This window comes from Herpailurus yagouaroundi, unplaced genomic scaffold, assembly GCF_014898765.1.
Source record: "Herpailurus yagouaroundi ecotype Mexico unplaced genomic scaffold, PumYag 184, whole genome shotgun sequence".
NCBI classification, from domain to species: domain Eukaryota; kingdom Metazoa; phylum Chordata; class Mammalia; order Carnivora; family Felidae; genus Herpailurus; species Herpailurus yagouaroundi.
In genome coordinates this window covers 23566972-23580225 of record NW_024412415.1, presented here as the reverse complement: position 1 = coordinate 23580225, position 13254 = coordinate 23566972, and the positions used below count along the sequence as shown (strand labels likewise).

Below are 13254 nucleotides of genomic sequence, written 5' to 3'. Positions count from 1 at the left end.
CAGATTTTACCAAAAGTCACACAAGGAGAAATAGATAAATAGCCCTGTATTTATTGAAGAAATTGAACACATAGCTAAAAAACCTTTTTGACAGAGAAAACTCCAAGCCCAGATACTTTTACCGGCAAATTCTATCAAATATTTAAGGACAAAATAATGCCACTTCTACGAAAACTCTTCCAGAAAATTGAAGAGAGGAGAAGAATACTTTCCATCTTACTCTTTGAGACCAGAATTACCCAGATACCAATACCAAAGACATTTTAAAAATACAGAAATTCTTAAAATCTTAACACCTACCAACTTGGCACCCACTCCTGAGATATTCATCACTTGTTGCCCGCCTCTCCATGGTTCTTTTGAAAAGAAATGATCTTGACCCAAACTTGGCCTTTTAATGGCTTCAAACATACGTGGCTTTCTTCTTTATGGTTACATATATTTGGACCCAAGGGTAGTTATTTCATTTACATCTGGAGGTGCTTCAAAAAATGTCCTGAAACCAACCAAGTGCTCTTCTCAGGAGGTTGACCTAAGAGATGCACAAAAAAGGAATAGTTGGTGGTGGGAACCAAGGATGGAAACTCATATTGGCTAACCCTAAATGGGCCCATATAAATTTAAGAAGTCGAATTAGTAATTAGTAACCTTCCAAAAATAAAAGAGCACTGGTCCAGATTTTTTTAAATGTTTATTATTGAGAGAGAGAGCAAGCAGGGGAGGGGCAAGTAGAGAGTGGGACAGAGGATCTGAAGTAGACTCTGCACTGACAGCAGCGAGCCCAATGTGGGGCTTGAACTCATGAACCTTGAGATCATGACCTGAGTTGAAGTCGGATGTTCACCCAGCTGAGCCACCCAGATGCCCCTGGTCCAGATGGTTTTAGTGGTGATTTCTAGCAAACATACCAATTCTGTGTAGTATTTTCCAGAAAATAGAAGCAAAAGGATCACTCCCTAACTCATCTAATATGGCCAGCATTACTGTAATACTAAAACCAGATAAAGACATACGGGAAAGGAAAACTACAGACCAATGCCTCTTATTAACATAAATGCAAATACTGTAAAAAATGTTGACATATAAAATCCAACAGTATATTATACACCACAACAAAGTGGGATTTATTCCAGGTATACAAGACTGGTTCAGAATTCAAAAATCATTTATTATGATCTGTTACATCAACAGGCTAATGAAAAAAACTCATACGATAGCATCTGTACATTTAGAATTAGCATTTGACAAAATCCAACACCCATTCATGGTAAAAAAAAAAAAAAAAAAAACTCTCCACAAACTAAAAATAAAGGAATTTCCTCAACTGGATGATAAATACCTACATAAAACCTCTTGCTGACATCATGCTTAATGACAAGAAATTATATAGATGCTTTCTATGAATAGGAACAAGAAACCCCTTTTTGCCACTCCTGTTGAACATTGTGCTGAAAGTCCTACCTAATATAGTAAAACCAGAAAAGGAAATAACATGTATATAGACTGGGAAAGAAGAAATAAAACTGTCTCTGTTCATAAATAACATGATTGTCTAGGTAGAAAATCCCTAAGAATTCAAACACACAAAAAAGAGAAAAAAACCCTTCTGGAACTAATAAACAATTATAGGATATAAGGATAATGTACAAAAATCATTTTATATTCACTAATAAAATAACCTAAAATTTATAAAGATATAAATGAAGACTGTAAGAGATATACTGACAAATCCACAACCAAAGCAAGAGATTTCAACACAGCTTTTTAATTATTGGTAGGACATGCAGATAAAATGTTAATAACAATTCATTTGTTGCATTACTGGTGATGTTAACCTTGATTGCTTGATTAAGGTGGTGTCTGTCAAGTTTCTCTAATAAAGTTTCTATTTTTCCCTTTGTAATTAGGAAGTATCTTGTGGGAATATACTTTGAGACTACATTAACATCCAATTTTTCATTATACTTTTACCCACCAATTTTATCATCCACTGATGATTTTGCCTCCAGCAATTACTACTATGATGTTTGACAAATGGTGATTATCTAATTCCACCATTCCTTCACAGCTGTTAGTTGGAATTCTCCTATGAAGCAGAACTTCATCTTATCCCCCCATTTATATATTCATTAAAATAATTTGTATCATTATGGGCTCTTGAGTGCCTTTTTCATTCTATGAGTAATCATTGCTATCATTATCTATTTTGTTGCTTAAATTATGTCAGTATTGGCCATTGGGAGCCTGGTTAGGGAAGAACTATTGATATAGTATTCAAAATTTTTGAAATAGCCTAGAGAAGCTGAAAATCTTCAAGTATTAGAGGTATTTGCTAGTCGGTGTACCAACAAAGTTATCAGTACAAGTTTTTTAAGTGTCATAAGGCTAGGTCTATAAAAAGAATAACCTAGTAAAAATCAAATATTTTAACCTTCAGCATACCAGGAAAAATAGTCATCACATTTACCATCTGGGTCTGTTGGATCTCTAATAGGTTACAGCTTATTGTTACTTCTGGTTCTTGTATGTGCATTTTCACAATGTAATGCTACTGAAAAGTTTGAGTGCTTATAATTTTGTATTAAAGAGGATGGCTATCTTTGTGTTCCATAATTACAGGATGTTTCCATTTTTAGGTTTTTTTTAGGTTTTTTTTAAAGTTTATTTTGAGAGAAAGTACATGGGGTAGGGGCAGAGAGAGGGGGGGAGAGAATCTGAAGCATGCTCTGTGCTGAATGTACAGAGCCCAACACAGGTCTCAATCCCATGAACCCGTGAGTTCATGACCTGAGCCAAAATCGAGAGTCAGATGCTCAATCGACACCCCTGTTTTTAATATCTAATTTAAATTTCTAATTTAAACGTAGATTAGATTGATCAATGAAAAATTTTATTTCTACATAATATGTGTCCTCTAGTCACCTTATGAATCATATCAAGTAAATTTTTACACACAGATATCATAAAAGATAAAAGAATTATCACATATCCTTTTAGCAAAACAAGGTGGTCCAGGTTCTTGTTGGAAAATACTAAATAATTAACTCTGTCCTATTAAATGACTGAGTTAGAATATCATGTTTTCTTGGTGTATTCATAAATATCTTGTTTGCTCTGTAATTCCTGAGTTTGAGAAAATAGTCCATACTTTTGCTTCGTCAACTTCACCCTCATCAGTAGAGTCTCCAGTGTTTCTCTCTCTTTGCCTTCATCTTCTGACTCATTTACGGTTGTGAAATATCTTTCTCTGTAATCTTCTCTTACTCATGATGGACTGAAATGAAAAATTCTGAGTTCCTAAATGCATTCAATGAAATCTAAAAAGAATATGACAAAGATGGTGTCTCCAGACTTCTTTTATGTGCTTCCAAAAGATGATGCATTAGTTTGGACAACACAATATGAAAACTGAAGGATGATGAAATAGTTGTAATTATTTATTCATTCTATGGCAGTTCCACAATTTTTTGTTTTGTTCTTTTTTAGCATGGTTGGAAATAATTGAGTGATGATGAAGTAATTCCTAGGATGACAAAATAGCAAAAGATCACTAAGGTCCTGTAGTGTATCTTAAATTTATAAGATGATCCATACACCTAAATGAAAACAGTAAGAGAATGAATGAGTTTTATCCTGTTAAAAAATAAGTAATTTTTCTCTTTGATCTTTGGAAGACCTCTAAGAATCAATAAAGGTCATGAAATCTCAATTCTTACAGATAGTTAGAACTGCTCAGTAAAGAAACTTAAAAACTAAAATTGGATTAAAAAGGTTAAGAAGGTTCCTTAAACCTGATAATGCTCTAGAAGTGAAACTAACCTCTCAATTTTTGTCCTTTGTTACCTTGGAGGTCATACTGTGTTTCAAAGGAGTGTGCAGATATGATCAACTGTGAACTGTTAGGAAGTTTGTTACATGGAGTGGGAAGAGAACTAGACCAGGAATCCAAGAACTATAGATCTAATTTAGGCTTGGACACGAACTCGTTTCTTTGGACTGAGCAATCCCGCAGACTCTGATAACACTGGAAAGAGCAGTAGACTAGTCAGAGCCACAATGAGAACCTGCTTCATCAGACTCTTAACCTCCCATCCTCACAACTTTCTCATCTTTGGTAGTGGTAATAAAATTCTGCCATTAAGGTTGTGAATATTTAGTGAGTTACTAGAGACTGTAAGACCCTGGAGGGCTGGCACTGCTAGTCCTCTTTGCCTCTCCTAGGTCTAGGAGTATCTAAGTACTTATTGAATAAATGAATACATTACATTTAGAAATTGTTTATAAATTGTTGTAAATTATAAAGCATGTTCATAAATCATACACTTAAAATTTCTACAATTACAAGGCCATTGTGTTTATGCTTGTTACTTTTGAATTAAGTGCTTATGCAGATTTAAGGTCTTTTTTCTCTTTTGTCTTAAAAAGGGGAAACATAGGCTTTATTGTTTTATCAAATCAAGGCAAAATAAAGCTTTGGAATAATCTAGAACTTAGTATTTAAAATTGTAGATGTCTTCATTTAGCCTCATCTGTGATTTACTAAAATGGCAGACAATAACAAATCAATTTATCCTTGTGTTTGCTCTAAATTGACTGATGGCTTCTGACTTCAGAAATTTTCATGGTAATGCTATAAATTTTATAGAGTAAAATATCTTTGTGTATTCTTTGAGCTGTCATAGTCCAAACGTTTTGTTTGGGTTTCTCTCTTTAATATCAATAAAAAATTTTACATGTCTTTGCCTATATTTTCTCCTTTTCTTCAACTCAGTCCTTACAAATCTTCTGAGATACTAACTTGAATATTTTTTTTAACTATAAGTCTCTTTGCCATTTTAATATAATCTTCATTTCCTTTATAAGGAAACCAAGACTCTTAAGAAATTCTTGAGAGACCAGTTTGAAAGACAGGCCTTTTCCCTTTGCTGAGTCGTGTAGCCTACCCAGCAAAGGGGAAGAAATCTAACTTGGATTTACACACGTAACTTGTTTAACTCACCAGTTAGAGTCATTGCACAGTTCAGGATCTGACTATAAATTAAGTGAATGCTTACTTATTTCAGCACCCTTCAAGTTCCCTGTGAAGTTACTTATGCCTCTGAGAGAGAAACTAGGATCTAAAGCATGGTGACTCTCAGTTTGTTCCATGGTATTTACTCCTTTTGGATATTGGCCAGAGTTTGGACAGTCAGTAAATATTTTCTCAGCTTTGTGTATTGTTTGTATGTATGTGAGACTCTGTGCTTCCATCTTTGTTTGACTCCCTCACTGGTTGGCAGGTTCACTAGAGGTAAGAACTATGTTTAATCTTAGGATAAACTTGAGATAAAAATATCATAGAGGAAATTTCTGAATTTGGGGAGAGGCTGGACTGCATACTGTTAAGGGTCTCTTGTAATGCTTCAAATTCTATACTTACGTGCCAACAAACATATAGAACAAATATCACTACCATGGCACTTCCATAATCCTTCACCATTGGTTGGCTTCCTATCACGTGTCTCACCGATCCCCTTCTGTTGTCTACTTCCGTAGATTTTTATTAACAACGAGTGGCAGAACTCAGAGAGTGGGAGAGTGTTCCCTGTCTATAATCCAGCCACAGGAGAGCAGGTGTGTGAAGTTCAAGAAGCAGACAAGGTATGTCCTTCTTAGAAAAAGATTCCCTATGAAATAACTGCTTTCAGACAACAGAGCACTAAGCTTATCCTCCCCAGACACCAGCACTGACATTCATTCATCACCTTTTTCATCGAAGCAGGTGGTTCTTCCTTTATTCGGAGTGTTCTCTCTCTTCAGTTGTGCCTCTTTCTCTCTAACAGGCAGATATAGACAAAGCAGTGCAGGCAGCCCGCCTGGCTTTCTCTCTTGGTTCAGTGTGGAGAAGGATGGACGCTTCAGAAAGAGGCCGTCTGTTGGATAAGCTTGCAGACTTGGTGGAGCGAGACAGGGCAGTTCTTGCAGTAAGTAGCCTAAAAAAACATTAAGTCTTTACCCTAAATTTACTACTCCACTGAAATGTAGATTCCTCAGCCTTTCTGAAAATGTGGTGTGAAGTCAACTTGGGGGACAAGCTGAAGAGAACGTAATACACATGAAAAATGAGAGGTGTTTGGCTTTTGGGATCAGATGGGGAGGTGCAAGACTAGCTGAGGGTCTCTTCTTAGTAAATTTTGAAGAACAAAACCATAGCTTCCCATGACTAGAAAGGACGTTCTTGCCATCCTTTCCAACCTTAGCCCACCCTCAACCGACAAATCAAAACAAAAACAGTTAAGCAGCAGGAGAGTCACCATGAAGCTTAGGGAAAACCAACACCAAATGATTCATTTGAGGATCAAATAGGACTGTTTTTTTACCTCCCCAGAGTTAACGTCTCTTGACTAAAGAGAATCCTTCAGAAGCAGAGGGCCTCTCAGGCACTTCTGCCCCCTTTGTTCTTCTGCCACTTTCTAGAACCAGGGGATAGGAGAGAGAGCAGGAGACAGCAACTGTCTTTCGCTAAATCATTTTCTCACATAAGGAGCATCCTCTCTCCTAGTGGTTTTTGTATTTGTTTTTGCTCTTTATAAGATAAAAGTCCGTTTCTTAGGGAACACGAACTGCCTGAAACTGGAACCATTTGGGAATGTCTGTGTTGTGCACCAGGGATCTCCTCCTGGATAATCCACTGTTGATCAGTTAACGTTTAGGGCGTCCTTGTTCAGTCAGGCGTTCAAACCGTGAACACTGTATCCTACCCTTCACGTGGGAAAACAGAGCACAATTGGGCTTGCTCTGGGAGGGGGAAGCCTTACGTCCTTCCTCAGTGTCACTGCTGCCATCATTCTTCCAGCCATCCCCTTCCAGGATCTGTTCATAGTATGGGAACAAAAATGAATCCTTTATGGAGATTATTTGGAACTCTGGCCCCTGTAACATTTACTTCTCTATAAAAACATTATCTAATCTGGTACTTCACGGAAGACTGTTCCAGTGAGGTGTTTATGCGTTTTGCAATAAAGGTGTTTGTTCCGGGTAAAGTAGCTCCTTCTCAGATGTTCACAAGACACTGATCTATTAGAGACTCGGAAAAGCCCTAGTCACTATTTCTCAGATTTGTTTAAGCCTCAACACTATTTTTCTGGCTAATCTATCAGTATCGTGCAAAACTGAATTCTTTGGAACACTTGGGGGGAAATGGTGGTCTGCAGGCTTATGTCTTCACTGGATTATGATTTCTTCAAGCGTGAGGACTATATTTTACTTCTTTTGTGTTCCTGGGACATAAGTGGTTAGGTAGAGAGGGCATATAGATTGTCTGTAAGTGTCTGTTTAATTGAGTGAAATCTATACAATATTTACAACATTAGACTAGAGTGTGTATATATATATGTGTACACATATATATATACACACACATATATATACACACATATATGTGTACACATATATATATACATATATATATATATACATATATATATATATATATACATACACACATACTGCAGTTATATTTTCATGTCATAAAATTCACATGCCATTCTTTTTCGGACATATGCCTCACCGTGATCAGTTCCCTTTTGCCATTACACTTAAATGAGATTTCTGTTTTTAAACACTCCTCAGGCCATGGGAGGAGTGATTTTTAATAAGAGATAGCCTCTGGAATAGACGGGAGCTTCTGACCAGAAAATGAAGTTAACACCTCATCCAAGTAAATATAATTAATCGAAAATAAACATAGGGCTGGCAACCCTCAGGTGAAATTGGCTGTTGTCAACAGCTCATTGGGACCATGTAGGTGGCTCAGATTCTGGTGACTGACTGCACTTCACTCTATACTGTGTGGAGCTTGGCTCTGTGCTGGCTGCCTGGAGAACATAATGCCCATCTCCTGAACATATACATGTTCTCAAAAGTACTGGGAAATAATTGGATTCCCCTTGGTAAAGGTGAGCCAATGTACAGTGATAAGTGATGGCATCTTTTAAAATGAGTCCTATCTTATATGCACGTGAGTCCCATCAGATCCTTACCCGCGTGAGTGGGTATGTTGCCCTGTAAGTGATTGTATTTTTATGTCATCGAATGGAGAATATTTCCATCTTAAGTTTTGTCAACGCTCACATCATTTTCACACCAGTATGAGTAATAAAGTGTCCTCACAGAGAAGGACATGAGATTATAAACATGTTTTTGCTTATTTTAATTCATTAAACTTGTAACACCTTCAATATTTCTCAAGTCTAAATACTCCTTTCTCATTTCAGTGTGTCCATGTGGCTTTTTATGGTTGTTGCTATAATTCAAGCAGTTTAGGAACACCTCGTTCAAATAGAAACATTTGTAATCTACAACTGCTCAATATGTCTATTTTTATTCAATGGAACAGATACTTCACTTTTAATAGGTAATGGTTGTTAACATAAATATTTACCAAAAAGCAGCCCTGAAGTTGTTAAAGTGTGAGCTTCCCTAGAGGAGCTCTTGTTTATTTGATGGTAATAAATAAAGTCACTGTGCACGGTGGATATTCCATTTCTCAGCAGGGGTCTTGGCAGCGGTGGAAAACGCTTTATATTCTCATCAGTTGCATAAAGGCCCATGTCGCTGCTCCTCTTTATGGATTCAGATTACTGGTCTAGACTCCAACACATCCCCACGCAGCTCTGATCATTAATATAACAGAAGCTGGTTTGACAGGCAGAACATTTCTTTATCGTTAGTTGAAGAAACGTTGTGTTTATGCATTTGGATAGTGGTTACTGGAGACGCACAGGCACAAAAACATGTGCATCCATATTCATTGTGGTTTTTACTAGAGACTTACCTAAACTGGCAGTACTAAAAAATCTTTTCATTTGGGAAATCAGAACTGACCAGGTATGAATCACTATTCGTATTCATTCACATTCTCGCTCTTCCATTTTCCTCTGCTCTAGAGATTATTTTGTGTGTCACTGGAAAGTTCTCTCCATTTCTTTTCGTACAGACCATGGAATCCCTAAATGGTGGCAAACCGTTCTTGCAAGCTTTTTACGTGGATTTGCAGGGAGTCATCAAAACTCTTCGGTACTACGCAGGCTGGGCTGATAAAATTCACGGGATGACCATTCCTGTAGGTAAGTGAAATCTGAGCACATCGAAAGGGAAACCAGAAACACACTCACCATCCAACACAAACAGTAGCCCCATAGAATGCAGATAGGAGCAACTCGTGTCAGACACATTACATATGAACCAAACATATTACATCACTAACTCTGACAACATCCCTGTTTCTGTATGTAGACAGTGTACATATAAGTGCAGGGACAAGCCACTTACGTCACTACAGCAGTCGGCTGAGGCACACGTATGGGTTTGTCTGCTGCTAAGTACTCAGCACTGTGCTACGTTAGGTGCTGGGAGTGTGGAGAGGTATTGGACGTGGGGAAGTCGGGGAAGTTATCAAGGACATTAAGACTTGGTCCTTTCCTTCCTGACCGTGAGATCTTCTTATTTGGAAGAGGACACTCTAAATGTTAACAATTGTCTCTTAGAGGAGAGATTGTGGATAAGTTATTTCTTTTTTTTATATTTTTCTGTATTTTCTGTAATAAGCATGAATTACTTTTTCAATCTGTAAACACAACAGCCATCCTTTCTTTTAAGATCCAGGTTAGGAGAGAAAACCAGCGGCACAGAGATCTCTATGGGAGAGTTACAGTTAGGTGCTGAGTTGTGTGACCTTGCCTGTCAGTGGTGTAGTCCTTTAAAGGAGAGGGCGAATGTGCAGACTAAGTCAGTGGACAGGTCCCAATCTGCACATGAGGTGCCAGCCATCCAAATGCCAGATTGAGAGCTTTCACAGCAAGCCCAAGGGGAAGGCACTATTATAGCATCCTCACTGACAGAGGAAGTAACTGAGGGCTAGTGAAGTTAAGTAGTTTTCCTAATTCACCAGCAAGCAAGCTGTAGAGCCGAAATTCTGACATTAGAGCCTGGTGAATCACTTCACTAGCTGATCCGTTTTCAATACTGGGAGGAAGAGGTAGGACAGGAAAGGGAATGACTGCAGGAGATGTGAGGGTGTTGGTAGTGGTGAGCAGACATAAGGACAGGAAATACATCTTCACCAGTGGCTCCTGGTGGCTGCTAAGTACCGTGCCCAGGCCTCTACCTAGGTTCTCTGGAAAACAGCCTGCTTTCCTTGTGCATCCTAGGAAGTGTGGAAAGCAGGGCTGGGCACTTTGGAGTGCTCCCTGAGGCCCTTCCCAGGCCAAGGGGTTGGTTTACCTGGAACGGGGGTGGCCAGCAGATAGTGTGGTGGGCTTAGAGCAGTTCTCAAACTTCGATACACATACGTATCACTTGGGGTCTTTGTCAAATGCAGTTTCTGATGGACTAGGTCTGGGGTGAGACCTGAGGTTCTGCATTCCTAACCAGCTGCCAGGTGATGCCTGTGTGGCTAGTTCTCTGCCTCGAGCAGCGAGGAGAGGGTACAGAGACTGGCACCAGCCAGTGGCTGTTGGGATGCTTCATTTAGGCATGGGGCAAGAGGAGGAGTCACAGTAAGAGTGGAGAAGGGACAGAGATGAGACTTCAAAGGTCTATTTTAAAATTACCTCCATGATATACAGCAACATGTGGAATGTTAGCCTTTAGAAAATGGGTTTGCAGTTACAGACACTCTTCCTTGCCACCCATAGGTTTTCCTTGTTCAGTATGGAGAAGATTGCTCTTAGGGAATGTCAGACTCTTGGTTCAGTTTTGTCTGTGAAGATTTTACAGAATTCCTGTTCTCTAGCATCGCTGGCAGGATTTGGAAATGGCCTGAGTGGAGCAGGGTTACTAGGTAGTGTGAGCATATCTGTTGGAGGGCCTGAGAATTACAATTTTTGTTAAAAACAGGACATGTGTCTTCCTTCTTAAGCTGGCCTTTCCTGTTTCAAGGCAGAAATGTAAATTAACAAGACCAAAGGCCCTGGTGTTTTTTGCATGCCCTCCCCTCGCCGTTTCACTATTAAAACAAAATGTGTTTGGGGCATTTAAATATCTTTTTTAATGACTTATAAATAATCTTAGAAATGAGGTGAAACAGAAGGCTGTACACATAAATCTCTATTTGGCCTAACAATGTCTTGGTTGTCTTTTTCTTTCTTAGGAGAGAAGACCTTGATAAGATAGAGATTTATCGAGTCTCTGATGTTTGATGCCTTATTTTACTCTATCTGGCAAGAGGTGGTGTGTGTATAAGCCTCACTGTTTTCATGTGATGCTCTTTGGAGTTCCTGAGGATGTTGACCTAGGAGTTAGGAATACAGGGCTCAGAAAAGGCTTTCACAGAAGTCCCTCTCACTTTTATTCACACACTGGTGTTCAGCCTGTGAAGGAAAAAAGTGAGGAATTTTCTTATATGCTAAGTAGTTTTTAGTTTCCCTGTTTTCTTAAAGTGTGTTTAGAGGTGACGTGACTCTCAAGGGAGTCAGGAGAAGGCAGTACCCCTAGGAGGCTGGGGATCTGAGATGTAAGAGCTCTGGCTGTGGTGCTCCAAGCAGATGAGGGAAGGACGGAGGCCAACATGAACTTGGCAGCTTTCCTCTCTGTTCCAGGTTTAGGTACATTTGAGCTTGCCTGTTGTAGGCTACTGAGAATTCTGCTCACAGGCCCCTCTGGCTAGTTCAGTACTTAGGGATTCTAGCTGGACTGAACCCGGGGTGGGAGAGCATAGGGGAAAATCAGGAAAAGGGGGAGGGGTCATTATTATTCACTTATTTATTCTCAGATATGTTCAGTCAATCCTTTTGTGTTTGTCATTTGTAACTCCATAATTTATCAGCTTGGTTTTGTCCCTTCTCGGGCTTTTCCACTGAAATCTAGAACATAAGGTTATTAGTCTCTAACCATGAGGTCTTCATTGTGTTACATACATTTCTCTGTGAAATACCTTAAGTTTACATTTGGAATTACAACATAAAGGAATAATACATATTCGCACAGTACTTGATTGTGTAAACTATTTCATCCCCCAGGACCTATGTGATTCTGTGTATGATCCCTGTGAAACAAGTTGGGTTTTAAAAAGTACTCCATTTTACAGATAAGAAAATGAGATAGCAAGGATTTAGTGTCTTGAACAAGGTTACATGGCTAGTAAGTGGCAGGCCTGAGATTAAAACCCAGGTCTCTACTGGAGGCCCTCTTCTTATGGAGACTGGTTCAGTAGGACAGGATGATGAAGAGGCCAGTCACCCTGGTGAAGTCTTTAACCCTCTGAAGGTTTTTAGATCAATATGCTTTTTATTCTCGTTATTCATGGTAGTTGTGTTATGTAACGTCGGCTTGCACACTGAATCAGCAAATACCAAATCGTTGCTTCTAGAGGACATATGGGAATGAAAAGCACAGTTTAATGAAAAGCACAGTTCTTTCTGGTCACCTGTAAGAAGTAAACTGGAAAACTGTTTTGTTTTGTTTTATTTTTTGAGAAAGCGCTTGCACAGGTGAGAGATACCATGAGTGGAGGAGGGGCAGAGAGTGGGAGAGAGAGAATCCAAAGCAGGCTCAGTGCCCAGCGTGGAGCCCGGTGCGGGGTTCCATCTCACAACCCTGAGGTCATGACCTGAGCCAAAATCAAGACATGGACACTTAACCAACTGAGCCACCAAGGCGCCCCAGAAAGTGTTTTTTTAATCTCAAAAATATAAGATTACTTAGTTTCATTGAAGGATATTCTGTGGTTCATCCAGTTTAGTATCTCTGACACTAAAGCATGAGAACCAAAAAGAGCAGGAGGAATTACACTATTGTCTCTTTCACTCCTTCTCATTTAGGAAGGCAGGACAGTCTGCCAGCTAATGGGAAGAGCTCTTCCTTCATCTCCTGTATCACATAACAACTTCAGCCTCTCAGTCATTCACTCTTTGCTTCATACAGTCATTCATTTTTTTGTTTTGTTGTGTTTTATTTGTTTGGGAGCATCTGCTCTGTTTCATGTCTTGTATAAAGCACTGGAGATACAAAGGTGAGTAAGTAAGATGTTCAAAGAATAGTAAAGAAAACAAGCCAATGGACAAACAGTTGCGATATAGTGTAGCTCATTCATCTATGGAGGCATGAAGTTCTCCACTGGAGAGGCAATTCAGCCGGTAGTAAGGCTTCCTGGAGAGGGAAGCGGGACGTACAAGATGAGTGGGCACGTAAGTGAAAATGGAGGAGGCCATCACAGGTGGTGGTAATAGCCTGTACAGAGCATGGAGGGAGGAGAGTACCGTACGGTAGTGGATC

At 39.1% G+C, this 13254-nt stretch overlaps 1 protein-coding gene across 3 annotated transcripts in view; it reads left to right on the top strand.

Moving 5' to 3' along the window:
• ALDH1A2 (aldehyde dehydrogenase 1 family member A2) overlaps positions 1-13254 on the top strand; it is a 91224-nt gene that overhangs the window by 31816 nt on the left and 46154 nt on the right. For all 3 annotated transcript variants that reach the window (XM_040492814.1, XM_040492815.1, XM_040492816.1), the window contains 3 exons: positions 5536-5640; positions 5823-5963; positions 8978-9107. In XM_040492814.1, the coding sequence (XP_040348748.1) occupies positions 5536-5640; positions 5823-5963; positions 8978-9107 (376 nt within the window). The remainder of the gene's footprint in view (positions 1-5535; positions 5641-5822; positions 5964-8977; positions 9108-13254) is intronic.